The sequence below is a fragment of the Aplysia californica genome, unplaced genomic scaffold, assembly GCF_000002075.1.
Source record: "Aplysia californica isolate F4 #8 unplaced genomic scaffold, AplCal3.0 scaffold00004, whole genome shotgun sequence".
NCBI classification, from domain to species: Eukaryota; Metazoa; Mollusca; class Gastropoda; order Aplysiida; family Aplysiidae; genus Aplysia; species Aplysia californica.
The window spans coordinates 1,255,890-1,276,184 of NW_004797274.1; the positions used below are offsets into that span (position 1 = coordinate 1,255,890).

A 20,295-nucleotide genomic window follows, 5' to 3' on the forward strand; every position below is an offset into this window, starting at 1 on the left:
ATACCAATACCAGACAGAGGGACAACCAACTATTGAACAAGACCCAACAGCCTGAAGTAGCCTTTGTTTCCAATTCTTTAAAATTTGTTTAAACATACAGTAGAGTCCACTAAAATCATCTTCAGTAACTTCAATTAGAGCTGCAAGATAAAAATGCATTATGTTTTGTCTTTGACATTGTCAACTTGCTTAATCTGCTGTTGAGTAATACAGAACACTAACAGACAAAAGAGTTGATGAAGTAGTAAGAAAGCCTAATCATGCTAGTCACGGAAAAGACACATCTCTAACCATTGAGCTAGTAAAAACAAGGACGGGTAAGCCCTTTTCTCCCAGCGCTCTGGTACATGGTTAAGGAACAATGCGTTGCCCAGGTCTTCCATTTCAGATGTGATCGTCAGCTCACCCTGAAAACAAAGTTGTAGACAACGAGTTCAGAAGTTTTACCGTAAAATGAGTTGTCAGGAACAATGTGTACAGAAAAATATAATTCCTTGAAGAAAGTTCTTTTTATGCAAATAATGCTGATCAAACACTATAAATTTGAAATGTGAGGCAGCGTGGTGGAATCAGGCTCTTGTCAAAATAATCAAAGTGAAGAAACTTCCATTTTTCTGCAGGTTTGTGAATTTTTATCAAATTTTTGTTTTTTGGCTCAACACCTTTCATGCCCATGACAGAACTCATTTCTGTGTGATTTTTTCTGAAAAAAGTTGATTAAAGGCACAAAAAATGTAAATTTTCAGTTACCACGGACTCTTAATCTAAGAAAATAACTAATCTTTGGGGGCCATTTTCTCACTAATTTTACCTCTGAAAACAGGTGACCCCCACCTCCTTTATTTGCAAATATCTCTACTTGTATTCAAGATAAATGGATATTTTTTTCATCCAAATAAAGACAAGTGAACAAGCTTTAAGATGATACCAATAACTCTACAGGCTCAAAAATCGACGAGCCTGATTCCACCACGCTGCCTCACATATATTATTATATCTCTGACATGAAGACGAGTTGTATTGCCAATATCATCTTACAGAAGCATTTTGTCTTCAAAAAGAGCAACACACCCAACAATATTTCAAATACATACAATGTATATTATGAGAAACATTGTGCAAACAATCAAGTGGTAAGCGACTTATTTTCCATCTTTTTTTTTTATCACAGTAGTTTTAAAATCCAGTAGAACACATAATCAGTCATAAAGAAGGTGGAGCACGTTTTTACCCCCCCCCCCCCCCCCCAAGACACAACTGAGAAGAACATTCCAAAAGACGCAAAGAACATAATTGTGTAAATCAATTTACATTTGAGCATAGACATCCTACATGTCCCTACACCCCATTAGAGCCCAGGGCTACATCTCCTACTTCTGGGGTGAGGTGGTAGTAGAATGAAAAATTTTGACTGACAGTACAACATATATATATTATATATATATATATATATATATATATATATATATATATGTATATGTATATGTATATATATATATTTATATATATATATATATATACATATATATAAATATATATACTAGAAGTAACAAAGATGGGGTCCTTACCTTCAGACCCAGGTCAAGCTCTTTCAGAGAAATGCGAATCTCCTGTGTGAGAAAGTTCATACGTTCACACTCCTGGAAGGCCACCACCACGTACGGTGTGCGGGCATCTGGAGCCACTTTGGACATGATTTCTTCCATATTGAATGGGTCTGGCAGTCTTTCTGTCAAATCATCCAGGATTTCTTTCACCTATTCAAGGACAAGTGTTGAGAGTAGGGTAAACGTTCTACGGTACTTCTGATGAAAGGAAATCTTTCAGTGCAGCAACTCCAAAACCAGCTATATGTCCCTGAACATAAATACTGATGAGTGCACACTGCCAATCCAATTAATTTGATTCGATTCAGTAAGGGCCAGTCAGAATTTCCCTCATGGATGTGGCAAAAGCAGCAACTTGGTGGCTGGCAGGTTGCTCAGCTTTGGACCTGATCTATTAGGAGCATTTCTAGTCAAAATTTTGAAAATTCACACCTAGTTAGAGCATACAAATTGGATCATAATTTACTATCCATTTGTCATTTACAACTTAAAAAACCCACCAAAAAATTAGATAGTTTGCGGGTTAGCCTGCCTTATGATAAGGGCAACGAGATGGTTCTTCTTACCTTCTCCTCTCTCGACACAGACTCCCCTGCCTCCCCTGAGGCGTCTCTGGGCTGCATCTCAAACACAGTCCGCAACAGATTGTCCGAGCGCTTGCTCAGGAACTCAATCTCGGCATTGGGGTGGAGGCCGTACAGGTACGGGGATTCCGTGGGCAGCTCGTCATCAATATAGGCATGGTAGGCATCATAGTCGATGTTGGGAGGCACGGGGAAGCCAGGGGCCAGTAAGAGCTCTCCGTCAATCTAAACAAATTTTTTTAAGAAGCTGTGTAAAGACTAAAAACATCGCTGGAGTCAGAGGAAAATTCTGTGACTCAATAACAGTGATGGAGAGATGGGAAAATTCAAGATGTCAGAGAGAAATGCCAAGAGGACAGGACAGAAAAAAGGGCGGCTGCCTTCTGGGAGGCATTTTCTAATCCATCATCCAGGAAACAAAAATGACAACTTCGTCATCATCATAACATAAAGTCCCAAGTAATTTTTTTGCTGTTTTGTGAAAATTTTAAAAGCAAAGCTCATCTAAGTCAGTCTTATGAAGTTATAACCTGAGCAAAAGTAGAAATTTCTCAATTACTGGATTTTCAGTACGGTACATGAAACAAAGACCTGCTATTGAAGATTCTATGCAAAGCAAGTACTGTATCAGGAATTTTTCACCCTACCAATGATTAAAAACCTGAAAAAAGTGACTTGGGCAACTGTGGTATGATTGTAACAATTTGCGTTAATGAGAAGCATTCAACATTCAACACCAGAATTGTTGGACATAGTCCTGAAAAAAAGCAAGATGATGGCAAAAATAAACTAGATGGACAGGAATGAAGTTGAGCCTACCTATAGTCTTCCTACATCACGAATAAGACAGTAGCAAGAAGGAAATATACTGGAAGAACCAAGAAAATGTTAAAATTTCACAGTAAATGTAGAACAATATTGAAATTTTTTTTTATACATTCAGATATAATATATTTATTTATATATATATATATATATTTCTTCATGCTCTTTATAAACCAACCATATCCTGATTCATGTAGACTTCCAGGTATGTTCTGCAAAGTTTGCGGTCCCAGTCATCAGTGATGTGGCCCCCGTACATGATCTCTCCAAACAGATATCGCAGATCCTCCCAAGGAACCTAGGACAACACAGCACAACATTTCTACTTTTGATAGGCTAAGACGTAATGAGGTCAGATGAGACATGACAATAAGGGACTGTTTATTTATTTATACTTTTTTTAACGTACCAGAGTTTTTATGCCCCCATCAACACAATTTAGATTGCTGATAAAAAAGGACAGCTTTGACCCTGCCTGTCAGGGCTAACCGGGATTCCTCAGAAAGAGTCAGATTATACTCAATAAAAATCCTTCCCATCCGTGAATTGAATGCAGGTCTTCTGCTTGTGATGGCACAGAGTAGAGCCTAACCTAGATTGTTGATCTGAGAATAAGAAATTTTCAAAGCTTATGGGCAGGAACAAAGAGATACAAAACCATAAACATAGAACTCAGCACAGTCAAACATTTTTTTTTTAGTGGAGGTTTTACGGAGCTTGCAACTGCATAAGGTCATATGAGCGCCAGAAGATTAGAGGTGTTACAAGAGAGTAACAAACATAAAAAAGAAGAAGGGGAGATATGGACGATAGATGTTTGATAGGAAAGCAAAGAAGCAAACCACACCAGAGCACCCATCAACCGCCCACACTGTCAAACATAACCAATCTCACATTGCTGTATCCTTACTGCGTAACTGACGTAAAAAAAATAAAAAATAGGTCAACTTTTTTTTTCACACTCAAGCCAGTTTCCTTTGGCACTCTAGACAGTGGCAATAACAGAACATTAAGTGAGGTCAACTTCACAGACCAAACAAAAATGATTGCTGACCTTGTTGTTAGCCTCAAGGTAGTTATACAACACATTGACGCTGATGGTCAAATCTCCGACATTGAACGGGTACACCCTGTTCCACCCCTGGGCCCCGAACTTTCTCCGCTCACACACGACGGCATGGAAGTAACACAGCGAGAACAGGATGGCTTTGAATTCAACTTCCTTTGAGCACATTTCTAGAGTATCCTGAAAAATAGAAAGAGACCAAAAAAATAAATCCCTGAAATACTTATGATCAGATACTTATAGACAGTGAATTATCTTGTCAATATATGTCCCCGTCGTTTTTCTGCAAGAAAATTTTTGAAATTATGCAAACTGAGCCCAAAAATGTTAAATTATGCGATTCTGTTAATTTTAACAAAGAACGATAAAGGAAAATAATAAAAAAATTATGCAAAAAATGATCAAATTTTGCTAAATTATGCGGGGTGCATAAAACCACGGGGACAGCATTGTATTTGTGCTTTAGCACCTGTAAAATGGAAGCTTGCACTGCATGCTTTCCAAGAAAAAAAAATGTTTCTGAGTGTTCTAGGGTCTCCTGAGGTAATAATAGTTGTGAAGCGCACAAAGCATGCTGAAGAGCATGGATATATGCACTATATAAATACAACTATTAACTCATTCGCTACGCCGAGCCGTGGGGGGCGGCGCGGCTTAAGTGCCGTCAGTACGCTAAGCCACCCCCGGCGGCACGAGAACTGACGTTCAATTTTAGCTTGATTTCTATTCCAATCCACATATCCATGTTAAATTAAAGGTCATAATATAATGTTGACTTCCGGGTCAAGCGTTTCCATCGAAAATCGGAAGTTTTGATTCAGTTTTGAAACACTATTTCGAAGTTTATGCGACGTTGTATTATCGCGAAGCCCAAATTATAGCCCAGATACCAGTCTTAGTGCTTTTACACAACAAAATGTATCATTATTTTGCTCACTAAAGAAATGTAGGACTCTTCTTTATAATATTGATACTATTGGACTCAAATTGCCAGTGCACTGTAATTGAGAAATCAATCTTTTTGAGTGCTAAATACTAAATCTAGCCCTAGATCTAGATCTAAATAGTCAAAATATTTTTTTCTCCCCAAAGTCACTACTTTTTGGCGAAATTACTCATAAAACACCACTCAAGACATGTATAGGTTTATTCCAAACGCAATTCTGAATAATTCCATATAAGATACGAGCGTGTTTTTTTCTGTTTGTGATCCTTTTTTCAAAATTATTTTTTTTAAATCATTTTTTTTCAATATCGGAGGCTATGATCCAAATGTACAAATATTATGGAATGTATGTAAATAACTGCACATTTTTCAATATTTTCCTGTTCTATATACAGTTATGGTTATTTTGACGTTTCATTTGACTAGGTGCAAACATATTTTTTGAGTTTCACCTGAGATTATTAATTTTTTATTTTCAAATTTTATCCGCATCCAATCACAATTGTGTTGCATAATCGGCTCTTACAGGAACCAAAGTTGAAAAATACACAAATAAACAATACAGATGTATTCTACAAACTATACTGAAAATGTTGGTATATAATATGTTGATATTTATTTGAATTTATGACCCCAAAGACCTGTGAACTGCGCACCTGTCATCATCTCATTTCGCCCGCCCGAAAAAAATTCGTCAACAAGCCGAAAATAATACGTAGCGAATGAGTTAATATTAGCCTACTGTTATTACTGTTTTCATGAGTAATAAAACATTAATGAATTATGCCACCACTGGACTGACTCTTTGTACATTTTTATTTCCTCTCTTATTACAAGACAAGTATCACTGAGAGGATGGAAAATCTCCACATTTTCTAATAACATTTTATAGCAAAAAAAAAATCTTGTTAAAAAACACTGAGTGAAAGACACAACCAGCCCCTTGCAACTCTGAAATCAACGTTACATACTTTTGTCATTGGAAGGATAAATCCAGCAAACGTAAGGCTACACCTTCAAACTCAACTTTGTTTATGTTATGAAAACTTCATTAAACAAGCATTTGGAAAAACTGCAAATGAGGATTTTAATAAGTTCAACAAAGCTGCCAAAATAGTTGGGGGGGGTTTTAATAGAGGGTTTTGCAGCGCTCGCAACTGCACAAGGTCATATGAGCGCCAAGGGGTGGGTGTCAACAGGGAAGTCTTTACAGGGAATCAGACTTACTCTGCTCACCTCTCTAGCTTCAACAGCACAAGGTCCTGCTTCAACTATCAAGGCACCCCGGAAACAGCGGGTCACAAGAGAGTGACAAACATACAAAAGATGTAGAGGAAAATGACGATAGTAAGGATTAGGAAAGAAAAAGCAGCAGTACCCTGTTGTAGATCAGGCACAGTTATGAGCGTGACAAGATGAATCACCCCATTTGGAATTTTACTGCGCTTGAACGAGAAATGTTCCCCCTTTGGGAATGGCCTAAAGACACTACAGTCAGTGGCATCGCCCCGGGGGGGCTAAATAGTTTGATTTGGTTGAGTTCAAAACCCCCACAAGACAATAAAATGTATCCTTTTAACACTTTGCCACCTCATCTCGCCGATTGGTGATGTTTACCACCCAGTTTCTTTGGATTTTATGGCAAAGTGTTAAAGGTGAGAAGTGAGATACTAAGCTTAAAGGTATAAGTACTGAGAGAATAAGTATGAGCATGAACATAAAGCATAGAATCAAAGTTAACTCCGCAAAAGCATTGGTGCTGTTCAAGTCAGATTTACCTGATTAAAATTGTCCAGTGCTTTATGCAAGTTAGCAAGCATCCCCGTTGGTGGTTCGTTGGTGATTTTCACCGATGCTTCTAAGATGCCCTGAGGCATGATGTGGGACTCGCGGGTCCCGGCCGGTTCTGCGCTGATGAACACTCGGTAATTGAGGTGGCTCTCCTCCGAGTACTGCTCTATCTTCTTCTCCAGTCGAGACAGCCATTTTGCTACCAAGTGAACATTCTGCAAGTTTCAAGCAAGAATTTTTTTCTTTTTCAGTAAAGAGAAGCACATTCACACAATGACTACCATTTAAAGCTGAGAAAAAAAGCTAGAAAGAGAAGGTAAGAAAAGAAGAGGCACCTTCCAGTTGTGAACTATAACCACCTGCATTTCACACACATGAGAAAGATTAAAAGACATTTTGTTGCAACTACAGTAGTCTCCGCCTAAACGCACGGTGCTTGGGAGGGCTCCTTGGCGTGTGTTTATACGGAGCGTGCGTTTACACGAACCTTTGCAAGGGGAGGAAGGGACGCTGTCATCTCTATTCCTTATTACTTTAGTGATCTCCCTTGGAGGAGGGGGTCATTTTGGCAGATAATGTGACGACACGTTACTGTTTTGTGAAGGATTTCCCGACAGGGGTTAAGAATACAAAGGCGTTGAATGGGGGGGGGGGGGGGGGGGGGGGAGGAGGAGAAAGACAAACTCAATGTAATGAATACTATAAACGTCGGGAACAGATAGCCTAAGAGGAAACTGTTGGTCATAGTCATAGAGACGACGGACCAGCCACGTGGCTTTCCAAGCGACCACCCCGACCGTAAATTAATGCAGAATCGTCGAGAAACATTTTCTCTTGTGCAAGTACGTTATAAGTTCTTCGAGCGCAGCTTATTAGGCTTACCTGGCTAATCTTTAATCTTATAGAGCCCGTCTAGTGTTTTACGGCATTTACGCATGTCGCGCATCAGGCCTAGATCTAACTAAACATTACACGCAGTCACTCAAACTCAAACACCAGTCAGAAAGCTTCTCTCAAAGATACATTTCCAGTGACCAATCAAAAAACATTTCAGTCCCCCCCCCCCACCCACCCCAACATTTAAATTTAACCGACCAGCCATAGACCGAGACCTATTCGTCAGTGGAAAGTATGGTGTGCAAACGCTTCCATCACTCTCTTCGTACGACGTGAGGGGCACTCTCACCAAATATCTGGTTTTCTAGTAAATTCTAGGCCTGTCTTATGCAGGCTGTGCAGGTTGTCGTGAAAATTTCCCCTTGTCAAGCTTTGCCTGTCGGCGTGTTTCGCGGATCGGAGCGTGCGTTTAGAGGAAGTGACCGTGCGTTTGTACGTCTAAATTATATAGTAAAAAACTCGTCAGATGACGAAAGCGTGCTTTTAAGCGGAGGGTGCTTTTGTATGGCGTGCGTTTAGGCGGAGACTACTGTATCTTTATTTTTTACATCACCAGTACAAAGACATTTGATAATTTTGTCAAATATAAAAATAAAAAAGAGTAAATGCCTGAAGTATGACAGCTGACTGGAAGTTATCCCAACAGAGTTAACCTAAATTCTTTTGACATCAGATCAGTCATTGAACATTAAAAAATGCACCGTAACTAGATTCACAGCACTGTTAAACTAAAAATGTAAATGCTTATATATATATAATGCACTTCTTGAAAATCAATTTACTTTATATCGACTGCTGAGAGTGAGAGTAAGACTGCCACATGCCATTTTGAAAAGCGACATATGAAGGAGTTTTACACTGAGCAGTCAATATGAAATTTCACAAGACAAATACGGACAACATACACAAGGGAGGCGGTGGCCCTGGCGAAGAGCACGCTCTTCTGGGCTCCAAACATTTTGAACGGATAGGCTACAACACACACACATCAACCACATACAAATATGAACTGGTCTGGTTCATGTTAAATGCACGAGAAAGTGAACAAGCTATAGATAGCGGGAACACACCTGTAATACCACCCAGTGGCCTTTCTTCGCTGCCAGGTCCATAGCCTTCTCGGCAACAATCTCCTGACCTTGACCCAGAGAGATGTTGTGGCAGTTCTCTTTGGCCATCGTGTAGCCCAGCTTTTTGCCCAGTTTCTCCACGTCTTTCAACGGGTCCACGCCGGGGGAGAGAATGAAGAAGATGGGTGTGGCGGGGCCCGACTCTTCAAATGATTTGCTGAATTCTACGGCACGGTTCTCGATGTACTGGCGTCCCATTGACTCCTCAATGAAAGCACTGGGGTCAGAAGAGAGAGAAAAAAAAGAAGGCGTTTCAAAATTCAATACTTTAGTGGTCACACTTTATGTGATTGTAATTGTAAAAGTCATACGCCTCTATCTGCACACCTTAGATCACTCAAGAGGCCGGCTGCTTCCATCCGCTTTGTCAGGGTCATCTATAATAAGACTGAGAGGGATACATCGTCCCAGTAGAAAGACAGGGAGGAGATACTCCATAGACAGCGAAAGATCTTGTCAGTATGTTAGTGTTTTAGCGCCTATAAATGGCTGCTTGCACTGTGTGCCTCCCAGGAAGTTGAGGTTGTTTCAGAATGCTCTCAGGTATAGATTTGCGAATCGCATAGAGCTTGCTGTTGAGGGGGAATTTGCATTAAACAAATGCTGTCTATTTTCTATTATTATACTCAATAAATTTCTCCCCAGAGGAGGATCAAACTTTCGTCTTCTGCATGCCACGGCAAATCGTCCAACCACTGTAACAAAGACACTGATAGTCAATCTCTGATTAACTGTAGTCCCCCCCAAAAAAACATAATAAGTTAGTGGCCTCCCAAAAGACAGTTGTATGATCACGAATTTATTTATTTCTTGTCTGTTTTTCAAGTCATGCAAGGTATATTCTTGCTTTTAAAATATTACAAATGACATAAACTATTCCATCGTGCTAATCAGCAAGCACTATATCAGTGCCAAAAAATCGGGCACGGGGAAACTCAGACAAAGCTCACGGCTAAAGCACTGTACTTAACAAAGAGACAGAAAATATTCCAATCAAGACTGTTCTTCCACATCTCGTAAAAACAGGACTGCAATACCATTAAGGTATGCTTAACTCCTAATCAGGATTTAGGAATAGGAAAACTCAGAATCAAAGAAGCAAATCTGGTCTTCAATCAATAGACAGTCTTTTAAAACAACAAATAGCATTGAAAATATGAAACATAATACACAAGTTATGTAACAGATGTACGTCTCGGCATTATAACTAAATGAAGCCCTGGCACTGGCAAATTTATTCACTTTTTACATTCATTTATTCACCACACAATAAGCCACAATGCTTGACTACCACAGACACAATTTTGATTCTAAGCAGCTGTGGGATGTAGAATCTTTTATAACTCTTAAAGGGAAGGCTGACCTGCTAAGAGCAAGAAAGCAAGAAAACATACATTCCCAATAGTAACAGATATTTTCCAAAATTTAATAAATTTCAATTCCAAACCTTTTAACAAAACTAAATCATAAAGACAATTTCAAAGTGGCAAAAACAGCCAAAAGAAGAAAAGGATCAAATTTGAACCGTGGCAAATGGCGAAGAAACGTCCATCTTACGTGATGGCATTGCTCATTCGATCAGGCCTCAGAGCCCTCATCATGCACAGCTTTTCTAAAGGAGTTTTATTTTTCCACTCCTGAGGGAACTTCTCTTTTTCTGGGGCTTCTCCTTCAACAAACTTTTTCCAGCGCTTCGCAGATCCAACAATATCCTTATCCAGGTTCCTGAACGCATCATGTTCGGACAGAGCCTGACAAAAAAATACCCATGGTTATGAGGTCCAGTTCAGCAGCTACTGTACAAAATGTGGCGCATTACATGCCATATGACTACGGTAAAAGAAATCCTTGGGTTTAGTTTTAGTAGAGGTTTTCGTTAGTTTAGTTTCAGTAGAGGTTTTACGGAGCTCGCAACTGCATAAGGTCATATGAGCGCCAGAAGATTAGAGGTGTTACAAGAGAGTAACAAACATAAAAAAGAAGAAGGGGAGATAAGGACGATAGATGTTTGATAGGAAAGAAGAAGCAAACTACACCAGAGCACCCGCCAACCACTCACTAATCCTTGGGTAAAATCTTTAATTTCACATATTCCTACAGCGTTTATCAAAGACAGACATACATTTGCCCTTATAATAAGAATGGCTAACCCACAAAATGTCCAAAGATTTTATTTGATAAATCGGTAGCAAACTGTCTATTTCATATATATGTTCAAAGAGATAGGTATGAAGGAGATAGTGGCCATGGGTTGGAACAAACAAGACGACATGTAGGCCTATGCTTAAGTCTGTGCTGATGTAGGAGATGCACTGGGATCTCACCGATAATTTGGGGATTGATTTGATAAAACTTAGAAGCACACAATTTCTGTTTGATGCAAATCAATGCAAGAAACCCTGGTGTGGGATGCCTTCTTTTATATATATATCCTCATTAGCTTATGCCGGTCACCCCCATCATTCACTAGCCCCTCCCCCCCCTTCCCCTTTATCCCTCCCCTACCCTATCTAAGGCACTGTCAAACATCTATTGTCCTAATCTCTCCTTCTTTCTTGAGCTTGTTAATCTCTTGTAACACCTCTAATCTTTGGTACTTACTTATAATTTATATGACCTTATATATATGCTGCAAGCGCTGTAAAACTCTTACTAAAACTTAAACTAATGCAGAAAAAAGTCCAAGGCTAAGCTCAAGACAGATTTATTTTTTTTTGGCGATAGACAGGTTCAGCAATTCAAGAAAGATACCTTAATGCCACCCCAGCCTAGGTCCGTGAGAAAATCTACTGGACTCTTTGCGTCTGCAGTTGCTGGAAATCGCAGTAGAAAATCAAGGCACTCTGCATCAATTTCTTTCATCTGAGTCAAAATCTGTGGACACAGTCAATGAATAAATTAGCCCATGTGTCTATCAAACCAGAAACCAACAGACCAAAAGTCGTCCCTCTCTCAGGAATCAGAAGTTAAAAAAGAGCACTGGTATTTACCGAACCAATCAGTGAAAAGTTGAGTTGGTTACGCCATTTTAGTCGAATCATCTTGGTGACTCATCAGCCAAAGGCCCAGCCAGAGCCCAAAAAAATTTTCAGTTTCAATTAAAACAATCGTCTTATTCGTAATCAGTGCCTAAGAATTAGCAGTCTAAGCGTAAACCTCCTTTTTGAATTATTATTAACAATTTCATTAAATTTTTAAAACATCATTCATGCTGTAATTCCTGCTTTGCATTCCTTAACCTTTGACCTGTCCACATGTTGGATACAACCAGACCAAATTTAGCCCAACTCAACAAAAATCGGGTCGATTCTGCTTTTGTGGACACAAGGCTTTAAGTTTAAGCTAACAAACTGTACCGTCATACAACATGTAAAAAAGCACACCCCACACATAATTGTTTTCAGTAAAGTAAAACTATCTTGGGATACGAAGCACTCTTTATGTCAATCTAAAATTCTCAAAAAGAAATTGACAAGTTGTAATTTTTCCTTTCTCTTGAAAGTAACAGCTAAAGAATGATGAAAAGCCGTTATCTCTTGAGATCTTTACTTTTGTATCTATCAGAACCTTTCAAATACTAGTTTTTGATACAACCCCCCCCCCCAAAAAAAACAACAACAAATAAGCAAACACTGTAGGAAAGATACCTGAAAAGTCATCATGGTTCCAAAAATCAGCTTGTCCCTCTCAAAGAGGCCTCGCGTGGTGTAAACATAGACAGAGTACGTGTTGCAGTCGATCAGGTTCGACACTCTCTCTTGCTCCGTATCCGCTGGCTCGGCCTTATCAATGGATTTGTCAAACACAACACTGAAAGCCTGAAAGGAGAAAACATTCTTTTTTTTAAACACATAAAAACGGGGAGCACTGAAGGCCTACGAAGGGGGGGGGTTATTAAAACTCATCAAAATGAGGAGCAGAATACTTGTCTGAGCTACATAATGCACATGAATACAATAAATACAATACAAATGGCTACTTTATCTTGGGGAAGACACAACATAGCAGAAAAAGAATGCATTTAGAAGAAAAAACAGCAGAAACCAGCCATAGCCAGCACTCTCTGACCACTTGCATTTCTACCTTTTCTCACTTGGCAAAGCACAATAAGTTGTCCTTTCACAAGTCGGGGGACTTGCACTCGGCTCTCTCACATGATCCCATCACATACTTTTAGCTCAAAAGTTTCTAACAAAACTGGAAATATGTTTTTAGCATATCAAGAACTAGCTCACAGAGTAAGTTTTGTTTTAGTAGAGGTTTTACGGCGCTCGCAACTGGATAAGGTCATATGAGCGCCAAGGGGTTGATGTCAACAGAGAAGTCCTTAGAGGGAATCAGACTTACTCTGCTCACCTCTCTAGCTTCAACAGCACAAAGTCTTCTTCGACTATAAAGGCACCTCGGAAATAACAGGTCACAAGAATGTGACAAACATACAAAAGAAGCAGAGGAAAAATGACGATAGTAAGGATTAAGAAAGAAAGAGCAGCAGTTTCCTGTTGTAGTTCCGGCACAGTTATGAGCATGACATCGATGAATCAGCCCATTAAAAATTACAATTCTACTGTGCATAAGAACTCGAGATGTTGATGTCCCCCCTTTTGGGAATGGCCTAAAGATACTTCTGTCAGTTGCTCACAGAATGAATCATAGATTGCAATACTTCAGTAAATAATACAGTGAACCATTTATTATCTCAATACTCTAGTAAACAATAAAGTGGACCATTTATTACACTGCAATATTTAGTAAATAATAAACACAAAATGGTTATAATCTGCAGGGACAACTGATTTTGTAGAGCCCTGAAAAAAGTGTCTGTACAACTCTTACCTTCAATGAGAACTGATACATTGGGTGAATCTTAAACAAATCATTCATGATGAAGTACAGGAGCGATGCTCTGGCTGCAACAGGACGATAATTTTCTCGAGCGAGGTTGATCTCCTTCTCCGTAATCTTGGCCTCTGCGGCCTTGACCTCAATTTCTGCCGCCGTGCGTTTCGTTGTCTCCAGGTTCTCAACTAGCGCATAGTCACCCAGGAAGTTTCCTTCAGCTGTCGACAGTCGAGCCAGGAGATTGTCCTCCAAACCTGTCGGAAGTCAGAAGAGGATAAATCATCGGTGTAATTCAATAATCATCCATATCAATTTGTTTTAGTAAGCGTTTTACGGCACTTGCAACACAAATAGGTCATATAAGTGCCGAAGATTAGAGGTGTTACAAGAGAGTAACAAACATAAGAAAGAAGGAGAGGAGATAAAGACGATAGTTATTTGATAGGAAAGAAGGAGCAAACCACACCAGAGCACCCGCCAACCACCTGCTCACATCATTTTCTGAGGGTTTCCGGGTAAAGCAGTTATTTGAGAAAAAACACCAATGACATCTTACAATAAAGTTTCGTTTTGTTCTGCTTTTTCCTTCCTAGTTAATAATTGAAAAATTAGAAATGGTAAAGTCATGGTTTTGATCATGGCACTCTGTTCTTTTATTTTCTCCAAACTTCAAAATATGATTTAGACGCTTGTGGAAAGAGGCTGAAAAAATGTCATAAGAAAATGAAAGGTCTTCATGTGTGTACAAAGTCTTTTTAAGCAGAGATAAACATTTGCTCAAGACAGCTATATTACTAAAACTATATTTTAACAGCAAAACTTAAAGCTTTTCTAGATTCTTTTCAACACTTCTTTTGATCAAAGCACAAATAACTTTGGTAAGAAAGGTAAATACAATTTTTATCCATATGTATGAATAGTAAAAACAGAAAACTTTGATCATATTATTCTCAACACAAATTTTGAAAATAAAAAACAAAAACTGTCAGGCACAACTTCATTTCTGCCATACTTGTAAAGTTCATTCAACATGTATCTTATAGAATTAATAAAATTACAACAAATAAAAAGGAGAAAAAAATATTTGAAATTACAGAAACATTTCACAATAAACAAATCTATCCAGAGACCTTTCAAAGTGATTTTGAACTCATTCTGCTGTCGCGTGAGATCCGACTTGAGTTTCTCCAGATCCGGCCGTTCCTTGGATACCACAGCCCCAAGCAGCTGGTCCTCCAGACCATCTCTGGAGACAAGAAATGTTCGCAAGTTAACCATGATGAAAAATCTTTATTTTTGGACATTCTTGCACAGGTCAGCAAACATAAATTTAAAATCAAATCTGCAGTACATGTCCAGATTATACCCCTTATATACTGTATCAGCTAGTTTCCTTTCGAAGATGGAATATTTTGAATATCCTCACCACTCAAGTCAATGCAACAACACAGGAATAACAGTCTCAACTTTTATAAGAAAGCAAAGGAAACAGACCTATATGTAATTACTTCTACCTGCAATTAAGTTTCAAATTAAAAAGATAAAGAAAAGCTGAGAGCATCTAAAGTGCAGGACTGTGGCCATGAAAAAGGCATCCTAAACACTTTGTCTTCCCCAAAGAATTTCCTAGACACAATCCTTTGAAGGAGAAGTCACACTTTTTAAATTACTCTTTTTCTAGAAAATCAAGGGCAAAAAAGTATTGTCAATAGTGTTCTATAAAGTACGCTTAACAGACAAGTAACAAGTCTCTCTGGACAGCTGTGTCATGCACGTGATAGATTAGACAGAGGTCAATTTTGATATGTTATCTTTTCAAAAAAATCCCAAACATGAGTATTACTGGTACCTTAAATATGGTCCATTGCGTGAGTAAGTAACTAACGTTATAAAATAACAGGATCAAGTGTTCAAAAAGTTTGTTTTTTTTTAAGCCTAAAAATTTGTTTTGTACCCCCGGGGTTGTATTCTTCACATTTTAGAATACTTCTAGAATGAAGACCTCTTTGAAACTTTCAGTATTTCTTAAAAAATAATTTTGACGCTCTGTGCAAAGCATACGGATCGGATTAACGAGTAAATTTCCTCTTTGGAAGTGGTGGCACAGAGTTCCCCACGTCGTATGGATACGATAGTTAAACAAGACGTACGGATAGGGTTAATTCTGCGACAGATCCTTTACCAACCACTCACAAAAAAAGAAATAGTCAAACCTGTTCTAGCCATCACCAGTCCTAGGCAATCACTTGTCAAAACAACCACTTCCCCCTTTACGTTTTTTCTACATTGTACAACAATGTCCAAGAGTTCCACCTGTCTAAAATGACCATTTTTTTCTTATTTACAATGGATGGTCAGCTTAGGCAGGTTCGACTGTATGTACAATTTGAGAAGTACAAAGTAAGCACCTGGTTACTGTGAAATTAATGAGGGTTGTCTGAGCCTGCATCTCCGGCTTGTAGTGAGGATTTGCCAGTTTAGTCTGAAGGATTAGTCGGAACTTGGGATGGTAATTGATTTCTTTATCTCCAATCTGTAAAAAAATGGTACATGGAAAAAAATCGAGGGTTCAATTGGTGAAACAAAATTCAGGTTTCATTTCTCCATCACCTTATATCATCCCTTCCATTCTCAACAGGAAATTCCTTCCCCATCACGAAAAATCCTTTCATTTTACTACCATCACAATAATATTACATTACTGAACTGAAGAAATCAGAGATAAAGTTTTGTCTATCAAGTAATATCTCATTAGATAAGCACTGTTTTTCCAAGTTTTCTGAAACGAACAGCGAATGAATTTGGTAATATACATCCCTACATTCATTGTACATTGTGACATTAACTGCAAGACAAGCGCCTTGACGGGCAAGGCCACATTGAACCTGGAGAAGAGTCACAAAGAATGATGATGTACAGAAAAGTAGGAAGACATGGAATAATATCAAGAAGCTAGGATGCAATAGGGAAATGTGGAGGAAAGTGTTTGTTCGTGACCTATAGCCTGATCCAGGGAGAGTAAAGCATTGATGATGATGATGATGATGATGATGATGATGATGATGATGATGATGATGATGATATGAATGTACGCACTTTGGCTTTTACAGCTAGTGTAGATCTAGTCATTTTTATTTTGAATGTTCCTATTGAAAGCCTGTTGAGGGCGAAATGTTGAACTTGTCATTAAATATTTGGGAAATACTACCAGGTCTAAACTGTTTTACTATCTGCTGCACACAATGATGATGATGATGATGATGATGATGATGATGATGATGATGATGATGATGATGATGATAATGATGATGATGATGATGACGATGATGACGATGATGATGATGATGATGACGATGATGATGACAACGACAAGGATGAAGACAATGGTGACGATAATTACGATAATCACGATGACGATGAATCACCTTGATAGCTCTCCCTTTCTTGATGGTGTTCCTGCCCAGCAGATGATCCAGCACGGGGTCCACAGACTCCATGATGTTCTCCATCATCAGCACCTCTCCTGTCTCCACAGCCTTCTCAATGACATCCAGGTAGCCGTGAGAGCCCAGGCGAACCACCTAAAGAGCACAGGGTTAGCTTAGTTTTAGTATAGGTTTTAAGGCGCTCGCAACTGCATGAGGTCATATGAGCGCAGGAAGATTAGAGGTGTTTCAAGAGAGTAACAAACGTAAAAAAGAAGGAGGAGAAATAAGGACGATAAATACTTGATGGGAAAGAAGAAGCAAACCACACCAGAGCACCCACCAACCACCCACAGAGCACAGGGGAAAAACGACGGTAGTCACAAACTGGAAATTGTGAGGGTGCCAATTTTAAAAGCTTAATTGTGGACTCATAACTTCATATTTGTTTGACTGGTGGTTTATTGTTATGTGTTGTTGAATGGGAAATCGAACAACAATAATCAACCAACAGTTGAACAGAAATACAGTTATGAGTCAACAAGCGTCCAAAATTGGTACCCTCACGATTTTCAGTTTGTCACTACTGTCGTTTTTCCCCTGTAGTATTCACCTGGATAAGCACAGATTGATCATACATCTCACAGAGGATATCGTCACTGTCGTAAGAAATTATCCACTTAAATCCTAATTTTGAGAACTTTTCTTCGATTTTTTCACCCTCCTGTAGGTCTTTCATTTCAAAGATGTGCCATTCAACATCACCAAAATGCAGTTTAAAGCAATGGTCAAGGCTTGAAATTATGTTCTTGCTTTCGATGATTCCTGATAGGAACAACACGACAAAATCTAGTTTTTTGTCGCTGGTGTGAATAGTACCCAAAAGGACTAAAGTGGATTGCTTGCGACACAAATGATATTCGTGGTGAATGGCTTAAAGTATTATTTGCACAACACAGGTACGTCAACATGTTTCACAACGGCTTCTCACACAGAATATGAACCGGCATTTGTGGCGTAGTGGTTAGGTACTCCGCAGTCACATGTGAAAGACTTCAGTTCAGTTCCCATGTGGAATGAATTTTTATCGAGTATCTGGGTCTGTCCTGGTGGCACATTGTATCTCTCTCAGTCTGAAATGGTCATGACAAGCAGGGTCGAAGCCCATCTCCCAAATTATGTAAATTTAGTAAAAATGTCTATGTTGAAAATTTTTTTTTCACATAATAGGATGTTAATTTGGCAGTAATACATTTTTCCATGTGTTTAAAGCAAAATAGAATTATTTACAGGGATAAATCACATAACAAAAAATTGATGGAAAGTAAAACAAGTGCTGAGTTACAATGCTATGTACTATGAGGATACTTGTTGACAGACAGTTCTGGTCTCTATAATACACTCCATTCTGGTCAAGTCATCATCTGCATTTATGCAAAATGATCATCAAATAAATATGTGTCTTATCACAAATCAAAATTCCATTGAATAAATGATTGATAATTCTCAGTCCCTGCAAAAATGTGCACAAAAGAAAAGACAAAAAGAAAAAGGAAGCTTTTAGTGAGTTTGCCAGTCAGTGAATGGTTTGGCCCAGTTTCCCTCAGTTTCTTCAGCGACTGACACTGTTGTCCCAATCTTGATCCACCTTGACAGCTTGCTGCAAAAAATCTTTTGACTTTCATTTTTGGCCAAAATCAGTTAAAAACAAGTTTCTCAAATTCAAGATCTTGCACATTTTGTTGTATAATTTATTCAGAGCTCTATTGCAATAAAAAAACACCAAGACCACATTCCAAATTTGAAGAAAGCGTGACTTATAGCTTTACAACACACCACTTTTATGCCTCTCGTGTAAACTTTTGAAAATATCAGCTGAGAGAGTGTCACAGCAGGGTAAATGTGAGAACAGTTGAGACAGCAGAGTCATAAAATTATTAGTCAATCTACCCTCAATCACATCATTTTCATCATCAGCCTTTCTCACTCCACGTTGAAGTATAAGCCTTCAACAAGAGCTCTCTGTGTAAGCCCCCTACTTCTATCCCGGGCTATTGTCTCCATCTCTGTCCTGCTGTAATCCCATCTCCTTAAGGTCAGAATCTAAGTTCCTCCTCCAAGTACTTTTAGGCCTTCCTTTCCTTTTCTCTCCTAGAAGACTCCATCTTAAGTAAGGCGGGTAATATTTGCTTTCATTTTTCTCAAGGTGTGTCTAATCCACTTCCATTTTCTTTTTCTGATTTATATATATTTGTCCATTTTCTGTTGATTCGTTTCCGTTCTTCTTTTCTTATGGTGTGAAGGCAATAAAATTTTAGCATTTTCCTTAAGCAGCTATTGCCTGTGGCTTTGACGAAGTTTGTTTTGTAAACCCCCAATCACAGCAAGGCGTAAATTACCCTGAGGCTGCTCCCATATCTGGTCTTGATCCATTTGGAGCCCTGCAGCTGAGGGTCAATCATAAGAGGCCAGCGCTCGCAGTTGGTGAGGATGGTGGCGTTCTCAGTGCTCATCCTGTCTCCAGGCAGGTTCTCATTGCTCCAGCTGGCCACCTGGAGAGTGGAGCCGAAGTATTGGGTTTCATTGCTTTGACAAGTGTTTTAGCATTTTTACCTCTTGCCCCAGGTTTCAAGAACAAAGTTGTTACTACAGATTAACATTACTACTTCATAATACCAAGGTGATTTGTAAGAAGTTTATATCTTCGGGGGGAAAAAACAGCATTCGAAGACCAGCAACATCATACTAGACTTCAAGCCGAGCTGAGGGACTGAAATGTACAGTCGAACCTGATCTAACAGACAGCTGTATAAGACAATCACCTGCATAAATGCCCACCTCCCATCTCCTCTCTTGCATATTTTTTACATTCTAGTGACACCATATAAGACGCCCACCAGTCAAAGTTACAATCACTTTTCTCCTCGACCATAGATGGCTTTCTTAGACAATTCTGACTATTTATCTTTGACAGCACAGAGGGGTAACTCATAACAAATCTACTCACTTGAGCAGCATCCACAAGCATGACCAAGGGATCAAGATTCTCAGTGACTGGAATCGGTACTTTGAGTTGTTTCAGGAAGGCTACCCACTTGTTCTCGAGGAGATCCATTCTGTATGTCTTTGAGAAAATAGACAACAGCCACATAGAGTTTGCTATTTTATTACTTGTTTGAGTA

The 20,295-nt window shown here is 38.9% G+C and overlaps 1 protein-coding gene across 1 annotated transcript in view; it reads right to left on the minus strand.

Moving 5' to 3' along the window:
- The window catches only part of LOC101847003 (dynein beta chain, ciliary), a gene marked incomplete in the record, with an annotated part of 92,355 nt that overhangs the window by 4,725 nt on the left and 67,335 nt on the right, over positions 1-20,295 (minus strand). The window contains 16 exon segments of the mRNA XM_005089217.3: positions 292-407; positions 1,569-1,757; positions 2,174-2,416; positions 3,195-3,314; positions 4,071-4,262; positions 6,807-7,034; positions 8,787-9,063; positions 10,404-10,597; positions 11,598-11,720; positions 12,494-12,664; positions 13,683-13,942; positions 14,819-14,934; positions 16,097-16,221; positions 17,114-17,269; positions 19,513-19,665; positions 20,121-20,237. Of these exon segments, the coding sequence (XP_005089274.2) occupies positions 292-407; positions 1,569-1,757; positions 2,174-2,416; positions 3,195-3,314; positions 4,071-4,262; positions 6,807-7,034; positions 8,787-9,063; positions 10,404-10,597; positions 11,598-11,720; positions 12,494-12,664; positions 13,683-13,942; positions 14,819-14,934; positions 16,097-16,221; positions 17,114-17,269; positions 19,513-19,665; positions 20,121-20,237 (2,780 nt within the window).